The sequence below is a fragment of the Lepisosteus oculatus genome, chromosome 4 (genome assembly GCF_040954835.1).
Source record: "Lepisosteus oculatus isolate fLepOcu1 chromosome 4, fLepOcu1.hap2, whole genome shotgun sequence".
In the NCBI taxonomy this organism is placed as follows: Eukaryota; Metazoa; Chordata; class Actinopteri; order Semionotiformes; family Lepisosteidae; genus Lepisosteus; species Lepisosteus oculatus.
In genome coordinates, this window is record NC_090699.1 from 1852117 (window position 1) to 1877948 (window position 25832).

The 25832-nt window shown below is 57.8% G+C and overlaps 1 protein-coding gene across 5 annotated transcripts; it reads right to left on the reverse strand.

The window, feature by feature from the left end:
* spns1 (SPNS lysolipid transporter 1, lysophospholipid) lies at nt 1–24740 on the reverse strand. 5 transcript variants are annotated; one of them, XM_069188354.1, is made up of 15 exons: nt 24439–24740; nt 21940–22153; nt 18758–18823; nt 18000–18136; nt 17206–17357; nt 17042–17108; nt 16778–16920; nt 16191–16343; nt 5679–5868; nt 4975–5040; nt 4446–4544; nt 3110–3284; nt 2894–3027; nt 2582–2857; nt 1–2190 (listed from the first exon to the last, which is right to left on the reverse strand). In XM_069188354.1, the coding sequence occupies exons 2-13, from the start codon at nt 22145–22147 to the stop codon at nt 2957–2959; spliced, it is 1527 nt and encodes a 508-aa protein (XP_069044455.1). In that variant the 5' UTR covers nt 22148–22153; nt 24439–24740; the 3' UTR covers nt 1–2190; nt 2582–2857; nt 2894–2956. The 5 variants fall into 5 exon arrangements, with proteins under 5 accessions (XP_069044455.1, XP_069044457.1, XP_069044454.1 ...); XM_069188356.1 differs by having other exon boundaries at nt 1–376; nt 426–2190; nt 2582–3027; XM_069188353.1 differs by having other exon boundaries at nt 2582–3027.
* Between the last annotated feature and the right edge of the window lie 1092 nt (nt 24741–25832).

The following is a 25832-nucleotide window of genomic DNA, read 5'->3' on the forward strand; positions in this document are numbered from 1 at the left end:
TATGCTTACACACAATGTTTATGTAAGATAATTATCTGTCATTTCATTATAAAAACACACACTTTAATTTTTTGGACACAGGATAACCGTCCTCTGGACTCTGGAATTAGGCCAGTCTTAGGAATTACGCCTTCCTGCTCTAGACTGTTTATTTCCAGTGTTTACTGTATGTGTGAGGCAGCTGCCCCTACAGACTCAGCCCTGAGCTCTGCTGGAGCCCAGCGGTGAGACTCTGAGGGGCTTCACTGTCTGGACTCAGAGACACAGGAGTCTGACTGTGACTCCTCTCTCCTGCAGGTGACATCAGGTGCAGCTGGTCCTCCAGGCCTGTGGGGGCAGTGTGACCCCGACTGTGTGTGAGAGTCAGTGTCTGGGCCTGTGGGGTCAGTGTGACCCTGACTGTGTGTGAGAGTCAGTGTCTGGGCCTGTGGGGGTCAGTGTGACCCTGACTGTGTGTGAGAGTCAGTGTCTGGGCCTGTGGGGTCAGTGTGACCCTGACTGTGTGTGAGTCAGTGTCTGGGCCTGTGGGGTCAGTGTGACCCTGACTGTGTGAGAGTCAGTGTCTGGGCCTGTGGGGTCAGTGTGACCCTGACTGTGTGTGAGTCAGTGTCTGGGCCTGTGGGGTCAGTGTGACCCTGACTGTGTGTGAGAGTCAGTGTCCGGGCCTGTGGGGTCAGTGTGACCCTGACTGTGTGTGTGAGTCAGTGTCTGGGCCTGTGGGGTCAGTGTGACCCTGACTGTGTGTGAGAGTCAGTGTCCGGGCCTGTGGGGTCAGTGTGACCCTGACTGTGTGTGTGAGTCAGTGTCTGGGCCTGTGGGGGTCAGTGTGACCCTGACTGTGTGTGAGAGTCAGTGTCCGGGCCTGTGGGGGTCAGTGTGACCCTGACTGTGTGTGAGAGTCAGTGTCCGGGCCTGTGGGGGTCAGTGTGACCCTGACTGTGTGTGAGAGTCAGTGTCTGGGCCTGTGGGGGTCAGTGTGACCCCGACTGTGTGTGAGAGTCAGTGTCTGGGCCTGTGGGGTCAGTGTGACCCTGACTGTGTGTGAGAGTCAGTGTCTGGGCCTGTGGGGTCAGTGTGACCCTGACTGTGTGTGAGAGTCAGTGTCTGGGCCTGTGGGGGTCAGTGTGACCCTGACTGTGTGTGAGAGTCAGTGTCCGGGCCTGTGGGGTCAGTGTGACCCTGACTGTGTGTGAGTCAGTGTCTGGGCCTGTGGGGTCAGTGTGACCCTGACTGTGTGTGAGAGTCAGTGTCTGGGCCTGTGGGGGTCAGTGTGACCCTGACTGTGTGTGAGTCAGTGTCTGGGCCTGTGGGGGTCAGTGTGACCCTGACTGTGTGTGAGAGTCAGTGTCCGGGCCTGTGGGGGTCAGTGTGACCCTGACTGTGTGTGAGAGTCAGTGTCCGGGCCTGTGGGGGTCAGTGTGACCCTGACTGTGTGTGAGAGTCAGTGTCTGGGCCTGTGGGGTCAGTGTGACCCCGACTGTGTGTGAGAGTCAGTGTCTGGGCCTGTGGGGTCAGTGTGACCCTGACTGTGTGTGAGAGTCAGTGTCTGGGCCTGTGGGGTCAGTGTGACCCTGACTGTGTGTGAGAGTCAGTGTCTGGGCCTGTGGGGTCAGTGTGACCCTGACTGTGTGTGAGTCAGTGTCTGTGCCTGTGGGGTCAGTGTGACCCTGACTGTGTGTGAGAGTCAGTGTCTGGGCCTGTGGGGTCAGTGTGACCCTGACTGTGTGTGTGAGTCAGTGTCTGGGCCTGTGGGGTCAGTGTGACCCTGACTGTGTGTGTGAGTCAGTGTCTGGGCCTGTGGGGGTCAGTGTGACCCCGACTGTGTGTGAGAGTCAGTGTCTGGGCCTGTGGGGTCAGTGTGACCCCGACTGTGTGTGAGAGTCAGTGTCTGGGCCTGTGGGGTCAGTGTGACCCCGACTGTGTGTGAGAGTCAGTGTCTGGGCCTGTGGGGTCAGTGTGACCCTGACTGTGTGTGAGAGTCAGTGTCCGGGCCTGTGGGGTCAGTGTGACCCTGACTGTGTGTGAGAGTCAGTGTCTGGGCCTGTGGGGGTCAGTGTGACCCTGACTGTGTGTGAGAGTCAGTGTCCGGGCCTGTGGGGTCAGTGTGACCCCGACTGTGTGTGAGAGTCAGTGTCTGGGCCTGTGGGGGTCAGTGTGACCCTGACTGTGTGTGAGAGTCAGTGTCCGGGCCTGTGGGGTCAGTGTGACCCCGACTGTGTGTGAGAGTCAGTGTCTGGGCCTGTGGGGTCAGTGTGACCCTGACTGTGTGTGAGAGTCAGTGTCTGGGCCTGTGGGGTCAGTGTGACCCTGACTGTGTGTGAGAGTCAGTGTCTGGGCCTGTGGGGTCAGTGTGACCCTGACTGTGTGTGAGAGTCAGTGTCTGGGCCTGTGGGGTCAGTGTGACCCTGACTGTGTGTGAGAGTCAGTGTCTGGGCCTGTGGGGGTCAGTGTGACCCTGACTGTGTGTGAGAGTCAGTGTCTGGGCCTGTGGGGTCAGTGTGACCCTGACTGTGTGTGAGAGTCAGTGTCTGGGCCTGTGGGGTCAGTGTGACCCTGACTGTGTGTGAGTCAGTGTCTGGGCCTGTGGGGGGCGCTATGAATCCTACAATCTGCACACTGGAGGAGAGGTAACTCGTTAGTAAGATTAATTCATGACAGACCCTGTGCAGCTTGTGAGAATCCGGAGACAAAGCACACGATAATTCTGAATCATCGAACAAGAAAAGCGTCCGTCAGTAACAAAGGCAGGAACCGCTTAGAGGACAAAACTCCTGACTGCGCCAAAAATCAAGTGAAAAATAAATAAGACCGGGTAACAGCTGTCCAATCAGGGCCGCCGATGCCGGGTCGAAATGAGCCCCGCCGCGTGACTGGCTGGGGAAGCGGGTGCGTCCCGCGGACAGCCAATCAGAGCGCAGTCCGGCCCGAAAGGGGCGGGGCCAGCCTCTCTCTCTTGTCAAATCAGGACGCTCGACACAGGCACCTTCGTCGAGCGGCCCCTCTTGGGCACGAGGATGGGCTCCTCATCTGCGAACAAGGAGGACACGAGGGTGAGGGGCGCGGATCGCCGGGAACGCCGGGAGAGCACCAGCGCGGCCGGGAGCCTGACCTGAGGGGGCGTCGCTCTGGGCCCGGAGGCGGTCCCCCTCGATGAAGAGGGCGGTGCCCAGGAAGAAGGCCCCGCCCACCACGCCGACGAAGGAGCAGAGGAGGAGGGAGAACTGGAGAGACCTGAACTCCCACAGGAAGGAGTCCGGAGAGCGAGACCGGATCGCATCGGACACCTGGGAGAGAGACAGGTCACTGCACTCACTGAGAGAGAGAGGGGTTCATACACACACACTGACTGGACACTCCAGTACATTAACACTGCATTGAGAGAGAGAGGGGTTAATACAGACACACTGACTGGACACTCCAGTACATTAACACTGCACTGAGAGAGAGAGGGGTTAATACACACACACTGACTGGACACTCCAGTACATTAACACTGCACTGAGAGAGAGAGGGGTTAATACACACACACTGACTGGACACTCCAGTACATTAACACTGCACTGAGAGAGAGAGGGGTTAATACACACACACTGACTGGACACTCCAGTACATTAACACTGCACTGAGAGAGAGAGAGGGGTTAATACACACACACTGACTGGACACTCCAGTACATTAACACTGCACTGAGAGAGAGAGAGGGGTTAATACACACACACTGACTGGACACTCCAGTACATTAACACTGCACTGAGAGAGAGAGGGGTTAATACACACACTGACTGGACACTCCAGTACATTAACACTGCACTGAGAGAGAGAGGGGTTAATACACACACACTGACTGGACACTCCAATACATTAACACTGCACTGAGAGAGAGAGGGGTTAATACACACACACTGACTGGACACTCCAGTACATTAACACTGCACTGAGAGAGAGAGATGGGTTAATACAGACACACTGGACACTCCAGTACATTAACACTGCACTGAGAGAGAGAGAGGGGTTCATACACACACACTGACTGGACACTCCAGGACATTAACACTGCACTGAGAGAGAGAGGGGTTAATACAGACACACTGACTGGACACTCCAGTACATTGACACTGCACTGAGAGAGAGAGGGGTTAAAACAGACACACTGACTGGACACTCCAGTACATGAACACTGCACTGAGAGAGGGGTTAATACAGACACACTGACTGGACACTCCAGTACATTGACACTGCACTGAGAGAGAGAGGGGTTCATACAGACACACTTACTGGACACTCCAGTACATTAACACTGCACTGAGAGAGAGGGGTTAATACAGACACACTGACTGGACACCAGTACATTAACACTGCACTGAGAGAGAGAGGGGTTAATACAGACACACTGACTGGACACTCCAGTACATTGACACTGCACTGAGAGAGAAAGCTTGTCTCACCACTCCGATGAGGTAGGGACTCCCTGCATCTCCCAGCAGGTGAGACACAACGATCTGTAGGGCCTCTGCTGTGGAGCGTCGAGTGGGGATGACAACATACTGAAACAGAGAGAGAGGGGTTAATACACACACTGGGTGTATAGAGAGAGAGGGGTTAATACACACACTGGGTGTATAGAGAGAGAGGGGTTAATACACACACTGGGTGTATAGAGAGACATAGAGGTTAATACACACACTGGGTGTAGAGAGAGAGGGGTTAATACACACACTGGGTGTATAGAGAGAGAGGGGTTAATACACACACTGGGTGTATAGAGAGAGAGGGGTTTATACACACACTGGGGGGTACAGAGAGAGAGGGGTTTATACAGACACTGGGTGTACAGAGAGAGAGACAGAGGGGTTAATACACACTCTGGATGTATATAGAGAGAGAGACAGAGGGGTTAATACACACTCTGGGTATATAGAGAAAGAGACAGAGGGGTTAATAGACACAGACATGGAGCGATAGACAGATACTCACCAGCAAGATGTCGGCCACAATAGCCCAGTTCATCGACAGGAAGGTCTCCCCAAGGAAAATGAACACCTTAGAGACAGAGAGATAGAGTGAGTGAGAGACAGACAGAGTGAGAGAGAGTGAGAGACAGACAGAGAGAGAGTGAAAGACAGACAGAGAGAGTGAAAGACAGTCAGACAGAGAGAAAGAGTGAGCGAGAGACAGACAGAGAGAGAGTGAAAGACAGACAGAGATAAAAGAGTGAGCGAGAGACAGACAGAGAGTGAGAGAGTGAGAGACAGACTGTGAGAGAGTGAGAGAGTGAGAGACACTGGACACCGACTCCAACAGCTCTGGACAGCCCAGGGACAGGGAGACTGGACACTGGACACCGACTCCTACAGCTCTGGACAGTCCCGGGACAGGGAGACTGGACACTGGACACTGGACACCGACTCCAACAGCTCTGGACAGCCCAGGGACAGGGAGACTGGACACTGGACACTGGACACCGACTCCTACAGCTCTGGACAGCCCAGGGACAGAGAGACTGGACACTGGACACCGACTCCTACAGCTCTGGACAGCCCAGGGACAGGGAGACTGGACACTGGACACCGACTCCTACAGCTCTGGACAGACCAGGGACAGAGAGACTGGACACTGGACACCGACTCCTACAGCTCTGGACAGCCCAGGGACAGAGGGACTGGACACTGGACACTCACGTATGTTGCCACGGTGCTGGCCTGGGCGAAGACGATGGACAGGTAGAGGAAGGGCGCAGACAGCAGCAGTCCGGCCGCGCACACCAGGGGGTCTGCTCGGGCGGTCACTGTCCGCAGCCGCCGGCTGACCTCCACCCCAGCGGCCACGCCGAGGAACCCCGTGACACAGGTGATCACCCCGAAAATCAGACTGCAGGGGAGAGAGAGGGGCACTCCACAACCAGAACCAGAACCAGCCCTGACCCGACCCAGACCTGATCCAGAACCAGCCCTGACCCGACCCAGACCTGATCCAGAACCAGCCGTGACCCGACCTAACCCTGATCCAGAACCAGCCCTGACCCGACCCAGACCTGATCCAGAACCAGCCCTGATCCAGAACCAGCCCTGACACGACCCAGACCTGATCCAGAACCAGACCTGATCCAGAACCAGCCCTGACCCCACCCAGACCTGATCCAGAACCAGCCCTGATCCAGAACCAGCCCTGACCCGACCCAGACCTGATCCAGAACCAGCCCTGATCCAGAACAAGCCCTGACACGACCCAGACCTGATCCAGAACCAGACCTGATCCAGACCTGATCCAGAACCTACCCTGACCCAACCCAACCCTGATCCACAACCAGCCTTGATCTGACAGACCTGATCCAGAACCAACCCTGATCCAGAACCAGCCCTGACCTGACAGACCTGATCCAGACACAGAAACAACCATCACTGGAACTGGGATCTCTGGAGGGGTACAGTGTGCCCCAGACTGGACTGGAGGGGTACAGTGTGCCCCAGACTGGACTGGAGGGGTACAGTGTGACCCAGACTGGACCAGAGATCTCTGGACTGGAGGGGTACAGTGTGCCCCAGACTGGACGAGGGGTACAGTGTGACCCAGACTGGACCAGTGATCTCTGGACTGGAGGGGTACAGTGTGACCCAGACTGGACAAGTGATCTCTGGACTGGAGGGGTACAGTGTGACCCAGACTGGACTGGAGGGGTACAGTATGACCCAGACTGGACCAGTGATCTCTGGACTGGAGGGGTACAGTGTGACCCAGACTGGACCAGTGATCTCTGGAATGGAGGGGTACTGTGTGCCCCAGACTGGACTGGAGGGGTACAGTGTGACCCCAGACTGGACTGGAGGGGTACAGTGTGACCCCAGACTGGACCAGTGATCTCTGGACTGGAGGGGTACAGTGTGACCCAGACTGGACCAGTGATCTCTGGACTGGAGGGGTACAGTGTGACCCAGACTGGACTGGAGGGGTACAGTATGACCCAGACTGGTAAAGTGATCTCTGGACTGGAGGGGTACAGTGTGACCCAGACTGGACCAGTGATCCCTGGACTGGAGGGGTACAGTGTGCCCCAGACTGGACTGGAGGGGTACAGTGTGCCCCAGACTGGACCAGTGGTCTCTGGACTGGAGGGGTACAGTGTGACCCAGACTGGACTGGAGGGGGACAGTGTGACCCAGACTGGACCAGAGATCTCTGGACTGGAGGGGTACAGTGTGACCCAGACTGGACTGGAGGGGTACAGTGTGCCCCAGACTGGACTGGAGGGGTACAGTGTGACCCAGACTGGACCAGTGATCTCTGGACAGGAGGGGTACAGTGTGACCCAGACTGGACTGGAGGGGGACAGTGTGACCCAGACTGGACCAGTGATCTCTGGACTGGAGGGGGACAGTGTGACCCAGACTGGACGAGGGGTACAGTGTGACCCAGACTGGACCAGAGATCTCTGGACTGGAGGGGTACAGTGTGACCCAGACTGGACTGGAGGGGTACAGTGTGCCCCAGACTGGACCAGTGGTCTCTGGACTGGAGGGGGACAGTGTGACCCAGACTGGACCAGAGATCTCAGGACTGGAGGGGTACAGTGTGCCCCAGACTGGACTGGAGGGGTACAGTGTGACCCAGACTGGACTGGAGGGGTACAATGTGACCCCAGACTGGACCAGAGATCTCTGGACTGGAGGGGTACAGTGTGACCCCAGAATGGACTGGAGGGGTACAGTGTGACCCCGACTGGACCAGTGATCTCTGGACTGGAGGGGTACAGTGTGCCCCAGACTGGACTGGAGGGGTACAGTGTGACCCCGACTGGACCAGTGATCTCTGGACTGGAGGGGTACAGTGTGCCCCAGACTGGACTGGAGGGGTACAGTGTGACCCAGACTGGACCAGTGATCTCTGGACTGGAGGGGTACAGTGTGACCCAGACTGGACTGGAGGGGTACAGTGTGACCCCAGACTGGACCAGTGATCTCTGGACAGGAGGGGTACAGTGTGACCCAGACTGGACCAGTGATCTCTGGACTGGAGGGGTACAGTGTGACCCAGACTGGACTGGAGGGGGACAGTGTGACCCAGACTGGACCAGTGATCTCTGGACTGGAGGGGTACAGTGTGCCCCAGACTGGACCAGTGATCTCTGGACTGGAGGAGTACAGTGTGACACAGACTGGACTGGAGGGGTACAGTGTGACCCAGACTGGACCAGTGATCTCTGGACTGGAGGGGTACAGTGTGACCCCGACTGGACTGGAGGGGTGCAGTGTGACCCAGACTGGACTGGAGGGGTACAGTGTGACCCAGACTGGACCAGTGATCTCTGGACTGGAGGGGTACAGTGTGACCCCGACTGGACTGGAGGGGTGCAGTGTGACCCAGACTGGACTGGAGGGGTACAGTGTGCCCCAGACTGGACTGGAGGGGTTCAGTGTGCCCCAGACTGGACTGGAGGGGTTCAGTGTGACCCAGACTGGACCAGTGATCTCTGGACTGGAGGGGTACAGTGTGCCCCAGACTGGACCAGTGATCTCTGGACTGGAGGGGTACAGTGTGACCCAGACTGGACTGGAGGGGTACAGTGTGCCCCAGACTGGACCAGTGGTCTCTGGACTGGAGGGGTACAGTGTGACCCAGACTGGACCAGTGATCTCTGGACTGGAGGGGTACAGTGTGACCCAGACTGGACCAGTGATCTCTGGACTGGAGGGGTACAGTGTGACCCAGACTGGACTGGAGGGGTACAGTGTGACCCAGACTGGACCAGTGATCTCTGGACTGGAGGGGTACAGTGTGACACAGACTGGACTGGAGGGGTACAGTGTGACCCAGACTGGACCAGTGATCTCTGGACTGGAGGGGTACAGTGTGACCCAGACTGGACTGGAGGGGTTCAGTGTGCCCCAGACTGGACCAGTGATCTCTGGACTGGAGGGGTACAGTGTGACCCAGACTGGACCAGTGATCTCTGGACTGGAGGGGTACAGTGTGCCCCAGACTGGACCAGTGATCTCTGGACTGGAGGGGTACAGTGTGACCCAGACTGGACTGGAGGGGTACAGTGTGCCCCAGACTGGACCAGTGGTCTCTGGACTGGAGGGGTACAGTGTGACCCAGACTGGACCAGTGATCTCTGGACTGGAGGGGTACAGTGTGACCCAGACTGGACCAGTGATCTCTGGACTGGAGGGGTACAGTGTGCCCCAGACTGGACCAGTGATCTCTGGACTGGAGGGGTACAGTGTGACCCAGACTGGACTGGAGGGGTACAGTGTGACCCAGACTGGACCAGTGATCTCTGGACTGGAGGGGTACAGTGTGACACAGACTGGACTGGAGGGGTACAGTGTGACCCAGACTGGACCAGAGATCTCTGGACTGGAGGGGTACAGAGTGACCCAGACTGGACCAGTGATCTCTGGACTGGAGGGGTACAGTATGACCCAGACTGGACTGGAGGGGTACAGTGTGACCCAGACTGGACCAGTGATCTCTGGACTGGAGGGGTACAGTGTGACCCCAGACTGGACCAGTGATCTCTGGACTGGAGGGGTACAGTGTGACCCAGACTGGACCAGTGATCTCTGGACTGGAGGGGTACAGTGTGCCCCAGACTGGACTGGAGGGGGACAGTGTGACCCCGACTGGACCAGTGGTCTCTGGACTGGAGGGGTACAGTGTGACCCAGACTGGTCCAGTGATCTCTGGACTGGAGGGGTACAGTGTGACCCAGACTGGACCAGTGATCGCTGGACTGGAGGGGTACAGTGTGACCCCAGACTGGACCAGTGATCTCTGGACTGGAGGGGTACAGTGTGACCCAGACTGGACCAGTGATCTCTGGACTGGAGGGGTACAGTGTGCCCCAGACTGGACTGGAGGGGGACAGTGTGACCCCGACTGGACCAGTGGTCTCTGGACTGGAGGGGTACAGTGTGACCCAGACTGGTCCAGTGATCTCTGGACTGGAGGGGTACAGTGTGACCCAGACTGGACCAGTGATCTCTGGACTGGAGGGGTACAGTGTGACCCAGACTGGACCAGTGATCTCTGGACTGGAGGGGTACAGTGTGCCCCAGACTGGACTGGAGGGGTACAGTGTGACCCAGACTGGACCAGTGATCTCTGGACTGGAGGGGTACAGTGTGACCCAGACTGGACCAGTGATCTCTGGACTGGAGGGGTACAGTGTGACCCAGACTGGACCAGAGATCTCTGGACTGGAGGGGTACAGTGTGACCCAGACTGGACTGGAGGGGTACAGTGTGACCCAGACTGGACCAGTGATCTCTGGACTGGAGGGGTACAGTGTGACCCAGACTGGACCAGTGATCTCTGGACTGGAGGGGTACAGTGTGACCCAGACTGGACCAGTGATCTCTGGACTGGAGGGGTACAGAGTGACCCAGACTGGACTGGAGGGGTACAGTGTGACCCAGACTGGACCAGTGATCTCTGGACAGGAGGGGTACAGTCTGCCCCAGACTGGACTGGAGGGGTACAGTGTGACCCAGACTGGACCAGAGATCTCTGGACTGGAGGGGTACAGTGTGCCCCAGACTGGACTGGAGGGGGGCAGTGTGACCCAGACTGGACCAGTGATCTCTGGACTGGAGGGGTACAGTGTGACCCAGACTGGACTGGAGGGGTACAGTGTGACCCCAGACTGGACTGGAGGGGTACAGTGTGACCCCAGACTGGACCAGTGATCTCTGGACTGGAGGGGTACAGTGTGACCCCAGACTGGACTGGACGGGGACAGTGTGACCCCAGACTGGACTGGAGGGGTACAGTGTGACCCAGACTGGACTGGAGGGGGACAGTGTGACCCAGACTGGACCAGTGATCTCTGGACTGGAGGGGTACAGTGTGACCCAGACTGGTCTGGAGGGGTACAGTGTGACCCAGACTGGACCAGTGATCTCTGGACTGGAGGGGTACAGTGTGATCCAGACTGGACTGGAGGGGTACAGTGTGACCCAGACTGGACCAGTGATCTCTGGACTGGAGGGGTACAGTGTGACCCCGACTGGACTGGAGGGGTACAGTGTGACCCAGACTGGACTGGAGGGGTACAGTGTGCCCCAGACTGGACTGGAGGGGTTCAGTGTGCCCCAGACTGGACCAGTGATCTCTGGACTGGAGGGGTACAGTGTGCCCCAGACTGGACTGGAGGGGTACAGTGTGACCCAGACTGGACCAGTGATCTCTGGACTGGAGGGGTACAGTGTGCCCCAGACTGGACTGGAGGGGTACAGTGTGACCCAGACTGGACTGGAGGGGGACAGTGTGCCCCAGACTGGACCAGTGATCTCTGGACTGGAGGGGTACAGTGTGACCCAGACTGGACTGGAGGGGTACAGTGTGCCCCAGACTGGACCAGTGGTCTCTGGACTGGAGGGGTACAGTGTGACCCAGACTGGACCAGTGATCTCTGGACTGGAGGGGTACAGTGTGACCCAGACTGGACCAGTGATCTCTGGACTGGAGGGGTACAGTGTGCCCCAGACTGGACCAGTGATCTCTGGACTGGAGGGGTACAGTGTGACCCAGACTGGACCAGTGATCTCTGGACTGGAGGGGTACAGTGTGACACAGACTGGACTGGAGGGGTACAGTGTGACCCAGACTGGACCAGAGATCTCTGGACTGGAGGGGTACAGAGTGACCCAGACTGAACCAGTGATCTCTGGACTGGAGGGGTACAGTGTGACCCAGACTGGACCAGAGATCTCAGGACTGGAGGGGTACAGTATGACCCAGACTGGACTGGAGGGGTACAGTGTGACCCAGACTGGACCAGTGATCTCTGGACTGGAGGGGTACAGTGTGACCCCAGACTGGACCAGTGATCTCTGGACTGGAGGGGTACAGTGTGACCCAGACTGGACCAGTGATCTCTGGACTGGAGGGGTACAGTGTGCCCCAGACTGGACTGGAGGGGGACAGTGTGACCCCGACTGGACCAGTGGTCTCTGGACTGGAGGGGTACAGTGTGACCCAGACTGGTCCAGTGATCTCTGGACTGGAGGGGTACAGTGTGACCCAGACTGGACCAGTGATCTCTGGACTGGAGGGGTACAGTGTGACCCAGACTGGACCAGTGATCTCTGGACTGGAGGGGTACAGTGTGACCCAGACTGGACTGGAGGGGTACAGTGTGACCCAGACTGGACCAGAGATCTCTGGACTGGAGGGGTACAGTGTGACCCAGACTGGACTGGAGGGGTACAGTGTGACCCAGACTGGACCAGTGATCTCTGGACTGGAGGGGTACAGTGTGACCCAGACTGGACCAGTGATCTCTGGACTGGAGGGGTACAGAGTGACCCAGACTGGACTGGAGGGGTACAGTGTGACCCAGACTGGACCAGTGATCTCTGGACAGGAGGGGTACAGTCTGCCCCAGACTGGACTGGAGGGGTACAGTGTGACCCAGACTGGACCAGAGATCTCTGGACTGGAGGGGTACAGTGTGCCCCAGACTGGACTGGAGGGGGGCAGTGTGACCCAGACTGGACCAGTGATCTCTGGACTGGAGGGGTACAGTGTGACCCAGACTGGACTGGAGGGGTACAGTGTGACCCCAGACTGGACTGGAGGGGTACAGTGTGACCCCAGACTGGACCAGTGATCTCTGGACTGGAGGGGTACAGTGTGCCCCAGACTGGACTGGAGGGGGACAGTGTGACCCCAGACTGGACTGGAGGGGGACAGTGTGACCCAGACTGGACTGGAGGGGTACAGTGTGACCCAGACTGGACCAGTGATCTCTGGACTGGAGGGGTACAGTGTGACCCAGACTGGACTGGAGGGGTACAGTGTGACCCCAGACTGGACTGGAGGGGTACAGTGTGACCCCAGACTGGACCAGTGATCTCTGGACTGGAGGGGTACAGTGTGCCCCAGACTGGACTGGAGGGGTACAGTGTGACCCAGACTGGACTGGAGGGGGACAGTGTGACCCAGACTGGACTGGAGGGGGACAGTGTGACCCAGACTGGACCAGTGATCTCTGGACTGGAGGGGTACAGTGTGACCCAGACTGGACCAGTGATCTCTGGACAGGAGGGGTACAGTGTGCCCCAGACTGGACTGGAGGGGTACAGTGTGACCCAGACTGGACCAGTGATCTCTGGACTGGAGGGGTACAGTGTGACCCCAGACTGGACCAGTGATCTCTGGACTGGAGGGGTACAGTGTGACCCAGACTGGACTGGAGGGGTACAGTGTGACCCAGACTGGACCAGTGATCTCTGGACTGGAGGGGTACAGTGTGACCCCAGACTGGACCAGTGATCTCTGGACTGGAGGGGTACAGTGTGACCCCAGACTGGACCAGTGATCTCTGGACTGGAGGGGTACAGTGTGACCCAGACTGGACTGGAGGGGTACAGTGTGACCCCAGACTGGACTGGAGGGGTACAGTGTGACCCCAGACTGGACCAGTGATCTCTGGACTGGAGGGGTACAGTGTGACCCAGACTGGACTGGAGGGGTACAGTGTGACCCAGACTGGACCAGTGATCTCTGGACTGGAGGGGTACAGTGTGCCCCAGACTGGACGAGGGGTACAGTGTGACCCAGACTGGACCAGTGATCTCTGGACTGGAGGGGTACAGTGTGCCCCAGACTGGACTGGAGGGGTACAGTGTGACCCAGACTGGACCAGTGATCTCTGGACTGGAGGGGGACAGTGTGTCCCAGACTGGACCAGTGATCTCTGGACTGGAGGGGGACAGTGTGCCCCAGACTGGACTGGAGGGGGACAGTGTGACCCAGACTGGACTGGAGGGGTACAGTGTGACCCAGACTGGACCAGTGATCTCTGGACTGGAGGGGTACAGTGTGACCCAGACTGGACCAGTGATCTCTGGACAGGAGGGGTACAGTGTGCCCCAGACTGGACTGGAGGGGTACAGTGTGACCCAGACTGGACCAGTGATCTCTGGACTGGAGGGGTACAGTGTGACCCCAGACTGGACCAGTGATCTCTGGACTGGAGGGGTACAGTGTGACCCAGACTGGACTGGAGGGGTACAGTGTGACCCAGACTGGACCAGTGATCTCTGGACTGGAGGGGTACAGTGTGACCCCAGACTGGACCAGTGATCTCTGGACTGGAGGGGTACAGTGTGACCCCAGACTGGACCAGTGATCTCTGGACTGGAGGGGTACAGTGTGACCCAGACTGGACTGGAGGGGTACAGTGTGACCCCAGACTGGACTGGAGGGGTACAGTGTGACCCCAGACTGGACCAGTGATCTCTGGACTGGAGGGGTACAGTGTGACCCAGACTGGACTGGAGGGGTACAGTGTGACCCAGACTGGACCAGTGATCTCTGGACTGGAGGGGTACAGTGTGCCCCAGACTGGACGAGGGGTACAGTGTGACCCAGACTGGACCAGTGATCTCTGGACTGGAGGGGTACAGTGTGCCCCAGACTGGACTGGAGGGGTACAGTGTGACCCAGACTGGACCAGTGATCTCTGGACTGGAGGGGGACAGTGTGACCCAGACTGGACCAGTGATCTCTGGACTGGAGGGGTACAGTGTGACCCAGACTGGACCAGTGATCTCTGGACTGGAGGGGTACAGTGTGACCCAGACTGGACTGGAGGGGTACAGTGTGACCCAGACTGGACCAGTGATCTCTGGACTGGAGGGGTACAGTGTGCCCCAGACTGGACCAGTGATCTCTGGACTGGAGGGGTACAGTGTGACCCAGACTGGACTGGAGGGGTACAGTGTGACCCAGACTGGACCAGTGATCTCTGGACTGGAGGGGTACAGTGTGACCCAGACTGGACCAGTGATCTCTGGACTGGAGGGGTACAGTGTGCCCCAGACTGGACGAGGGGTACAGTGTGACCCAGACTGGACCAGTGATCTCTGGACTGGAGGGGTACAGTGTGCCCCAGACTGGACGAGGGGTACAGTGTGACCCAGACTGGACCAGTGATCTCTGGACTGGAGGGGTACAGTGTGACCCAGACTGGACTGGAGGGGTACAGTGTGCCCCAGACTGGACCAGTGATCTCTGGAGGGGTACAGTGTGCCCCAGACTGGACTGGAGGGGTACAGTGTGACCCAGACTGGACTGGAGGGGTACAATGTGACCCCAGACTGGACCAGAGATCTCTGGACTGGAGGGGTACAGTGTGACCCAGACTGGACCAGTGATCTCTGGACTGGAGGGGTACAGTGTGCCCCAGACTGGACGAGGGGTACAGTGTGACCCAGACTGGACCAGTGATCTCTGGACTGGAGGGGTACAGTGTGCCCCAGACTGGACTGGAGGGGTACAGTGTGACCCAGACTGGACCAGTGATCTCTGGACTGGAGGGGGACAGTGTGACCCAGACTGGACCAGTGATCTCTGGACTGGAGGGGTACAGTGTGACCCAGACTGGACTGGAGGGGTACAGTGTGACCCAGACTGGACTGGAGGGGTACAGTGTGACCCAGACTGGACCAGTGATCTCTGGACTGGAGGGGTACAGTGTGCCCCAGACTGGACCAGTGATCTCTGGACTGGAGGGGTACAGTGTGACCCAGACTGGACTGGAGGGGTACAGTGTGACCCAGACTGGACCAGTGATCTCTGGACTGGAGGGGTACAGTGTGACCCAGACTGGACCAGTGATCTCTGGACTGGAGGGGTACAGTGTGCCCCAGACTGGACGAGGGGTACAGTGTGACCCAGACTGGACCAGTGATCTCTGGACTGGAGGGGTACAGTGTGCCCCAGACTGGACGAGGGGTACAGTGTGACCCAGACTGGACCAGTGATCTCTGGACTGGAGGGGTACAGTGTGACCCAGACTGGACTGGAGGGGTACAGTGTGCCCCAGACTGGACCAGTGATCTCTGGAGGGGTACAGTGTGCCCCAGACTGGACTGGAGGGGTACAGTGTGACCCAGACTGGACTGGAGGGGTACAATGTGACCCCAGACTGGACCAGAGATCTCTGGACTGGAGGGGTACAGTGTGACCCCAGACTGGACCAGTGATCTCTGGACTGGAGGGGTACAGTGTGACCCAGACTGGACCAGTGATCTCTGGACTGGAGGGGTACAGTGTGACCCCGACTGGACTGGAGGGGTACAGTGTGCCCCAGACTGGACTGGAGGGGTACAGTGTGACCCAGACTGGACCAGAGATCTCTGGCCTACTGCATGTGTGTGTGAATTGGACTCTTGACTCCTGACCTGTCGGAGGTGTCACAGGGCTCCTGGACACAGGGCCCACTCTCGCCATTGTAGACTCGAGCTCGGAACAGGAACGCAGGAGCCCAGAGGGCCAGAGAGCCGGTCACAAAGGCCACCGCAGTGAATCCCAGAGTGGAGAACACAAAACTCCGGCTGGGAGAGAGAGACGGGTTAATACACACACTGACTGACACTCCAGTACATTAACACTGCACAGAGAGAGAGAGGGGTTAATACAGACACACTGACTGGACACTCCAGTACATTAACACTGCACTGAGAGAGAGAGGGGTTAATACAGACACACTGACTGACACTCCAGTACATTAACACTGCACTGAGAGAGAGAGAGGGGTTAATACACACACACTGACTGGACACTCCAGTACATTAACACTGCACTGAGAGAGAGGGGGGTTAATACACACACACTGACTGGACACTCCAGTACATTAACACTGCACTGAGAGAGAGGGGGGTTAATACAGACACACTGACTGGACACTCCAGTACATTAACACTGCACTGAGAGAGAGAGGGGTTAATACAGACACACTGACTGCGAGAGAGACGAGTGCTGGACCTACTTCTTGACTAGAGCCCTGATGTCGGTCAGCCAGCTGCTGTGGACCAGGCTGCGCTGTGGACGCGCCTCGATAGCGCCCCTCTGAGGCTCCCTCACGACCAGCAGCAAGAGCAGCACTGCCAGCAGCCCCAGGCCTGGTGTGACCTGCGGGGGAGACCGAGGGGTCAGCGCGGGGGAGAGAGGGGAGCCGCCGTCCGCCGACTGGCCACTGGGGGCGCCACACCGGGCCCTGGAGTCACAGACAGCCGATTGGCCGAAGTCTCACCCGCAGTGACCAATGCCAGTCCTTGGCCGCGTCGTTGACCTTTGACCCCACGATATAGCCCAGGCCGCTAGAGGGAGGCAGAGAGAGAGGGGTTGAGCGAACTCGCAGGCGCTGTCCACCTGTCCGTCCACGGGTGTCCCCCGTCCAGCCCGTCTCACACTCACCTGCCCACAGGGATGGCGAAGTAGAAGACGGACAGCATGCGAGTCCGGCGGTCAGCGATGAACAGGTCAGCGATGAGAGTCGGGGCGATTGTGGAATAACTGGCCTCCCCCACCCCAACGAGCCCCCGAGTGACCAGCAAGGCCCAGAACCACTGAGAGAGAGAGGGGTTCATACACACACTGACTGGACACTCCAGTACATCAACACTGCACTGAGAGAGAGAGGGGTTCATACAGACACACTGACTGGACACTCCAGTACATTAACACTGCACTGAGAGAGAGAGGGGTTAATACAGACACACTGACTGGACACTCCAGTACATTAACACTGCACTGAGAGAGAGAGGGGTTAATACAGACACACTGACTGACACTCCAGTACATTAACACTGCACTGAGAGAGAGAGAGGGGTTAATACAGACACACTGACTGGACACTCCAGTACATTAACACTGCACTGAGAGAGAGAGGGGTTCATACAGACACACTGACTGGACACTCCAGTACATGAACACTGCACTGAGAGAGAGAGGGGTTAATACACACACACTGACTGGACACTCCAGTACATTAACACTGCACTGAGAGAGAGGGGTTAATACAGACACACTGACTGGACACTCCAGTACATTAACACTGCACTGAGAGAGAGAGAGGGGTTAATACAGACACACTGACTGGACACTCCAGTACATCAACACTGCACTGAGAGAGAGAGGGGTTCATACAGACACACTGACTGGACACTCCAGTACAGTAACACTGCACTGAGAGAGAGAGGGGTTAGTACCTGTCTCGGGGTGAAGGAGCTGGCCAGTGTCACCAGTGACCAGAACGTGATGCCCACACACATGATCGCCTTCCTGTTGTACCGGTCACCAAGGTAACCGAAGACAGGAGCCAGAACCATGTAGCTGCAGATGAAGACTGAGGAGGAAGAAAAGAGAAATGTGTGTCTCCCGTTCCTCTCCCCCTCCTCTCCTCCTCTCACCCCTGCTCCCCTTTCACCCCTCCTCTCACTCCTCCTCCCGTCACCTTCCTCCTCTCACCCCTCCTCCTCTCACTCCGCCTCCCATCACCCTCCTCCTCTCACTCCTCCTCCCGTCACCCTCCGCCTCCCGTCACCCTCCTCCTCTCACTCCTCCTCCCGTCACCCTCCGCCTCCCGTCACCCTCCTCCTCCCGTCACCCTCCTCCTCCCGTCACCCTCCTCCTCCCGTTACTCCCCTCCTCTATCTCCTCTTCCCGTCACCCTCCTCCTCTCCTCCTCCTCCCGTCACCCTCCTCCTCTCCTCCTCCTCTCACTCCTCCTCCTCCTGTCACTCCTCCTCCCGTCACCCTCCTCCTCTCCTCCTCCTCCTCTCCTCCTCCTCCCGTCACCCTCCTCCTCTCCTCCTCCTCCTCTCCTCCTCCTCCCGTCACCCTCCTCCTCCTCTCACTCCTCCTCCTGTCACTCCTTTCCCGTCACCCTCCTCCTCTCACCCCGCCTCCCGTCACCCTCCTCCCGTCACCCTCCTCCCGTCACTCTCGTCCTCCTCTCCCCAGGTACCTGTTTGAAGGAGGCCGGACATACTGTCATCGATGTCGAAGAACTTCTCAATATCAGGAAGAACACCTGAGACACAGAGAGAGAGGACATGAGGACACAGGGACTGGACAGACACTGTGCTGAGAGAGAGGACATGAGCACGCAGGGACTGGACAGACACTGCGCTGAGAGAGAGAGGACATGAGGACACAGGGACTGGACAGACACTGCGCTGAGAGAGAGAGGACATGAGCACACAGGGACTGGACAAACACTGCGCTGAGAGAGAGAAGACATGAGGACACAGGGACTGGACAGACACTGCGCTGAGAGAGAGAGGACATGAGCACACAGGGACTGGACAGACACTGCGCTGAGAGAGAGAGGACATGAGCACACAGGGACTGGACAGACACTGCGCTGAGAGAGAGAGGACATGAGCACACAGGGACTGGACAGGCACTGCGCTGAGAGAGAGAGGACATGAGCACACAGGGACTGGACAGACACTGCGCTGAGAGAGAGAGGACATGAGCACACAGGGACTGGACAGACACTGCGCTGAGAGAGAGGACATGAGGACACAGGGACTGGACAGACACTGCGCTGAGAGAGAGAGGACATGAGGACACCGGGACTGGACAGACACTGCGCTGAGAGAGAGAAGACATGAGGACACAGGGACTGGACAGACACTGCGCTGAGAGAGAGAGGACATGAGCACACAGGGACTGGACAGACACTGCGCTGAGAGAGAGAGGACATGAGCACACAGGGACTGGACAGACACTGCGCTGAGAGAGAGAGGACATGAGCACACAGGGACTGGACAGACACTGCGCTGAGAGAGAGAGGACATCAGCACACAGGGACTGGACAGACACTGCGCTGAGAGAGAGAGGACATGAGGACACAGGGACTGGACAGACACTGCGCTGAGAGAGAGGACATGTGGACACAGGGACTGGACAGACACTGCGCTGAGAGAGAGAGGACATGAGCACACAGGGACTGGACAGACACTGCGCTGAGAGAGAGGACATGAGCACACAGGGACTGGACAGACACTGCGCTGAGAGAGAGAGGACATGAGCACACAGGGACTGGACAGACACTGCGCTGAGAGAGAGAGGACATGAGCACACAGGGACTGGACAGACACTGCGCTGAGAGAGAGAGGACATCAGCACACAGGGACTGGACAGACACTGCGCTGAGAGAGGACATGAGGACACAGGGACTGGACAGACACTGCGCTGAGAAAGAGGACATGAGCACACAGGGACTGGACAAACACTGCGCTGACAGAGAGGACATGAGCACACAGGGACTGGACAGACACTGCGCTGAGAGAGAGGACATGAGCACACAGGGACTGGACAAACACTGCGCTGAGAGAGAGAGGACATGAGCACACAGGGACTGGACAGACACTGCGCTGAGAGAGGACATGAGCACACAGGGACTGGACAGGCACTGCGCTGAGAGAGAGAGGACATGAGGACACAGGGACTGGACAGACACTGCGCTGAGAAAGAGGACATGAGCACACAGGGACTGGACAGACACTGCGCTGAGAGAGAGGACATGAGCACACAGGGACTGGACAAACACTGCGCTGAGAGAGAGATGACATGAGCACACAGGGACTGGACAGACACTGTGCTGAGAGAGAGGACATGAGCACACAGGGACTGGACAAACACTGCGCTGAGAGAGAGAGGACATGAGCACACAGGGACTGGACAGACACTGCGCTGAGAGAGAGAGAGGACATGAGCACACAGGGACTGGAGAGACACTGCGCTGAGAGAGGACATGAGCACACAGGGACTGGATAGGCACTGCGCTGAGAGAGAGAGGACATGAGGACACAGGGACTGGACAGACACTGCACAGAGAGAGAGAGGACATGAGCACACAGGGACTGGACAGACACTGCGCTGAGAGAGGACATGAGCACACAGGGACTGGATAGGCACTGCGCTGAGAGAGAGAGGACATGAGCACACAGGGACTGGACAGACACTGCGCTGAGAGAGGGAGGACATGAGCACACAGGGACTGGACAGACACTGCGCTGAGAGAGAGAGGACATGAGCACACAGGGACTGGACAGACACTGCGCTGAGAGAGGGAGGACATGAGCACACAGGGACTGGACAGACACTGCGCTGAGAGAGAGAGGACATGAGCACACAGGGACTGGACAGACACTGCGCTGAGAGAGAGAGGACATGAGCACACAGGGACTGGACAGACACTGCGCTGAGAGAGAGAGGACATGAGCACACAGGGACTGGAGAGACACTGCGCTGAGAGAGAGGACATGAGTACACAGGGACTGGACAGACACTGCGCTGAGAGAGAGGACATGAGCACACAGGGACTGGACAAACACTGCGCTGAGAGAGAGGACATGAGGACACAGGGACTGGACAGACACTGCGCTGAGAGAGAGAGAGGACATGAGCACACAGGGACTGGACAGACACTGCGCTGAGAGAGAGGACATGAGCACACAGGGACTGGACAAACACTGCGCTGAGAGAGAGGACATGAGCACACAGGGACTGGACAAACACTGCGCTGAGAGAGAGAGGACATGAGCACACAGGGACTGGACAGACACTGCGCTGAGAGAGAGAGAGGACATGAGCACACAGGGACTGGACAGACACTGCACAGAGAGAGAGAGAGGACATGAGCACACAGGGACTGGACAAACACTGCGCTGAGAGAGAGGACATGAGCACACAGGGACTGGACAAACACTGCGCTGAGAGAGAGAGGACATGAGCACACAGGGACTGGACAGACACTGCGCTGAGAGAGGGAGGACATGAGCACACAGGGACTGGACAGACACTGCACAGAGAGAGAGAGAGAGAGGACATGAGCACACAGGGACTGGACAGACACTGCGCTGAGAGAGGACATGAGCACACAGGGACTGGATAGGCACTGCGTTGAGAGAGAGAGGACATGAGCACACAGGGACTGGACAGACACTGCGCTGAGAGAGAGGACATGTGGACACAGGGACTGGACAGACACTGCGCTGAGAGAGAGAGAGGACATGAGCACACAGGGACTGGACAGACACTGCGCTGAGAGAGAGAGGACATGAGCACACAGGGACTGGACAGACACTGCGTTGAGAGAGAGAGGACATGAGCACACAGGGACTGGACAGACTGTACCTGCCACAGTGAATCTGTCCATGTAGTTGAGGAGGTTGACGAAGAAGAGCACGCCCACTGTCAGGATCGCCCTCCTATTGGACACTCCGCTGGGGGGCAGTGCCTCCTGCTCCGCCCCCTTCTGCCCAGGCCCCTCCCCCTCAGCCTCGGTGTCACCCGGGAGGGACAGGAAAGGGGCGGAGTCTGACACGGGGTCAGAGAGTGACATCACTGCCTGAGAGAGAGAGAGGGGAGTGGTCAGTGTGCTGGACTGGGAGCTGGATGAGTTCTGAACTGGGATTATAATCAGACTCCACTGACACTGACAAAGCAGTCTGAGACTCTGCAGGCTGGACTGGTCTGACTGGACTGGGAGCTGGATGAGTTCTGAACTGGGATTATAATCAGACTGCACTGACACTGACAGAGCAGTCTGAGACTCTCCAGGCTGGACTGGGAGCTGGATGAGTTCTGAACTGGGATTATAATCAGACTCCACTGACACTGACAGAGCAGTCTGAGACTCTCCAGGCTGGACTGGACTGACTGGACTGGGAGCTGGATGAGCTCTGAACTGGGATTATAATCAGACTCCACTGACACTGACAGAGCAGTCTGAGACTCTACAGGCTGGACTGGTCTGACTGGACTGGGAGCTGGATGAGTTCTGAACTGGGATTATAATCAGACTCCACTGACACTGACAGAGCAGTCTGAGACTCTCCAGGCTGGACTGGACTGACTGGACTGGGAGCTGGATGAGTTCTGAACTGGGATTATAATCAGACTCCACTGACACTGACAGAGCAGTCTGAGGCTCTCCAGGCTGGACTGGACTGACTAGACTGGGAGCTGGATGAGTCCTGAACTGGGATTATAATCAGACTCCACTGACACTGACAGAGCAGTCTGAGACTCTGCAGGCTGGACTGGACAGACTGGACTGGGAGCTGGATGAGTTCTGAACTGGGATTATAATCAGACTCCACTGACACTGACAGAGCAGTCTGAGACTCTGCAGGCTGGACTGGACTGACTGGACTGGGAGCTGGATGAGTTCTGAACTGGGATTATAATCAGACTCCACTGACACTGACAGAGCTGTCTGAGACTCTCCAGGCTGGACTGGACTGACTGGACTGGGAGCTGGATGAGTTCTGAACTGGGATTATAATCAGACTCCACTGACACTGACAGACCAGTCTGAGACTCTCCAGGCTGGACTGGACTGACTAGACTGGGAGCTGGATGAGTCCTGAACTGGGATTATAATCAGACTCCACTGACACTGACAGAGCAGTCTGAGACTCTCCAGGCTGGACTGGACTGACTGGACTGGGAGCTGGATGAGTTCTGAACTGGGATTAGAATCAGACTCCACTGACACTGACAGAGCAGTCTGAGACTCTCCAGGCTGGACTGGACTGACTGGACTGGGAGCTGGATGAGTTCTGAACTGGGATTATAATCAGACTCCACTGACACTGACAGAGCTGTCTGAGACTCTCCAGGCTGGACTGGACTGACTGGACTGGGAGCTGGATGAGTTCTGAACTGGGATTATAATCAGACTCCACTGACACTGACAGACCAGTCTGAGACTCTCCAGGCTGGACTGGACTGACTAGACTGGGAGCTGGATGAGTCCTGAACTGGGATTATAATCAGACTCCACTGACACTGACAGAGCAGTCTGAGACTCTCCAGGCTGGACTGGACTGACTGGACTGGGAGCTGGATGAGTCCTGAACTGGGATTATAATCAGACTCCACTGACACTGACAGAGCAGTCTGAGACTCTGCAGGCTGGACTGGACTGACTGGACTGGGAGCTGGATGAGTTCTGGACTGGGATTATAATCAGACTCCACTGACACTGACAGAGCAGTCTGAGACTCTCCAGGCTGGACTGGACTGACTGGACTGGGAGCTGGATGAGTTCTGAACTGGGATTATAATCAGACTCCACTGACACTGACAGAGCAGTCTGAGACTCTCCAGGCTGGACTGGACTGACTGGACTGGGAGCTGGATGAGTTCTGAACTGGGATTATAATCAGACTCCACTGACACTGACAGAGCAGTCTGAGACTCTCCAGGCTGGACTGGTCTGACTGGACTGGGAGCTGGATGAGTCCTGAACTGGGATTATAATCAGACTCCACTGACACTGACAGAGCAGTCTGAGACTCTGCAGGCTGGACTGGACTGACTGGACTGGGAGCTGGATGAGTTCTGAACTGGGATTATAATCAGACTCCACTGACACTGACAGAGCAGTCTGAGACTCTGCAGGCTGGACTGGACTGACTGGACTGGGAGCTGGATGAGTTCTGAACTGGGATTATAATCAGACTCCACTGACACTGACAGAGCAGTCTGAGACTCTGCAGGCTGGACTGGACTGACTGGACTGACTGGACCGGTCTGACTCGTGACATCACCGCTCGGCTCTTGCAAAACAATGAAACGCGAAATCAGATCAAACACACAAAGAACGAGGCTTCGCCGAGAACAGACCTGGCGGGTGAAAGTACGAGGAGAGAGAGCTCGGTACCGGGGAAGGCGATCCGGGCCGGGCCGGGCCGGGCCGGGCCGGTGGCAGTGTCTGAGACCGACGCGGGGCTCTGTGCGCTCTCTCGGTCTCTCTCTCTAGCCGGAGCGCATCCTGCCCGGGCGAGGCGCTGCTGAGAGTCCGCCGGCTCGGCCGGTGCTGGCGCTGCGGACGGGTCAGGCTCCTGTTGTGTGTCTCAGGCGCGGACTCCTCTAGCTCGGCGCCGCCATGTTTCCTGGCAGCAGCTGCTCTGCGGTCACATGACCACCCCCCCCTCCGCGGCACGCCGGGTCACGGGGCCTGCGCGTGCAGGGAGAGGCTACCGCGCTAGCGCCCCTGATGGTGTAGAGGCGCACCGAGGATTGTGTCTCCTGCTGTCACAGCGCCGTGTGCGGGAGGAGGGTACCGCCCCTGATGGAGTAGAGGGGGAGAGGAGATTGTGTCTCCTGCTGTCACAGCGCCGTGTGCGGGAGGAGGGTACCGCCCCTGATGGAGTAGAGGGGGAGAGGAGATTGTGTCTCCTGCTGTCACAGCGCCGTGTGCGGGAGGAGGGTACCGCCCCTGATGGAGTAGAGACTCAGAGGAGATTGTGTCTCCTGCTGTCACAGCGCCGTGTGCGGGAGGAGGGTACCGCCCCTGATGGAGTAGAGACTCAGAGGAGATTGTGTCTCCCGCTGTCACAGCGCCGTGTGCGGGAGGAGGGTACCGCCCCTGCTGGAGTAGAGACTCAGAGGAGATTGTGTCTCCTGCTGTCACAGCGCCATGTGCGGGAGGAGGGTACCGCCCCTGATGGAGTAGAGGGGGAGAGGAGATTGTGTCTCCTGCTGTCACAGCGCCGTGTGCGGGAGGAGGGTACCGCCCCTGATGGAGTAGAGGGGGAGAGGAGATTGTGTCTCCCGCTGTCACAGCGCCGTGTGCGGGAGGAGGGTACCGCCCCTGATGGAGTAGAGACTCAGAGGAGATTGTGTCTCCCGCTGTCACAGCGCCGTGTGCGGGAGGAGGGTACCGCCCCTGATGGAGTAGAGACTCAGAGGAGATTGTGTCTCCTGCTGTCACAGCGCCGTGTGCGGGAGGAGGGTACCGCCCCTGATGGAGTAGAGGGGGAGAGGAGATTGTGTCTCCCGCTGTCACAGCGCCGTGTGCGGGAGGAGGGTACCGCCCCTGATGGAGTAGAGGGGGAGAGGAGATTGTGTCTCCTGCTGTCACAGCGCCGTGTGCGGGAGGAGGGTACCGCCCCTGATGGAGTAGAGACTCAGAGGAGATTGTGTCTCCTGCTGTCACAGCGCCGTGTGCGGGAGGAGGGTACCGCCCCTGATGGAGTAGAGGGGGAGAGGAGATTGTGTCTCCTGCTGTCACAGCG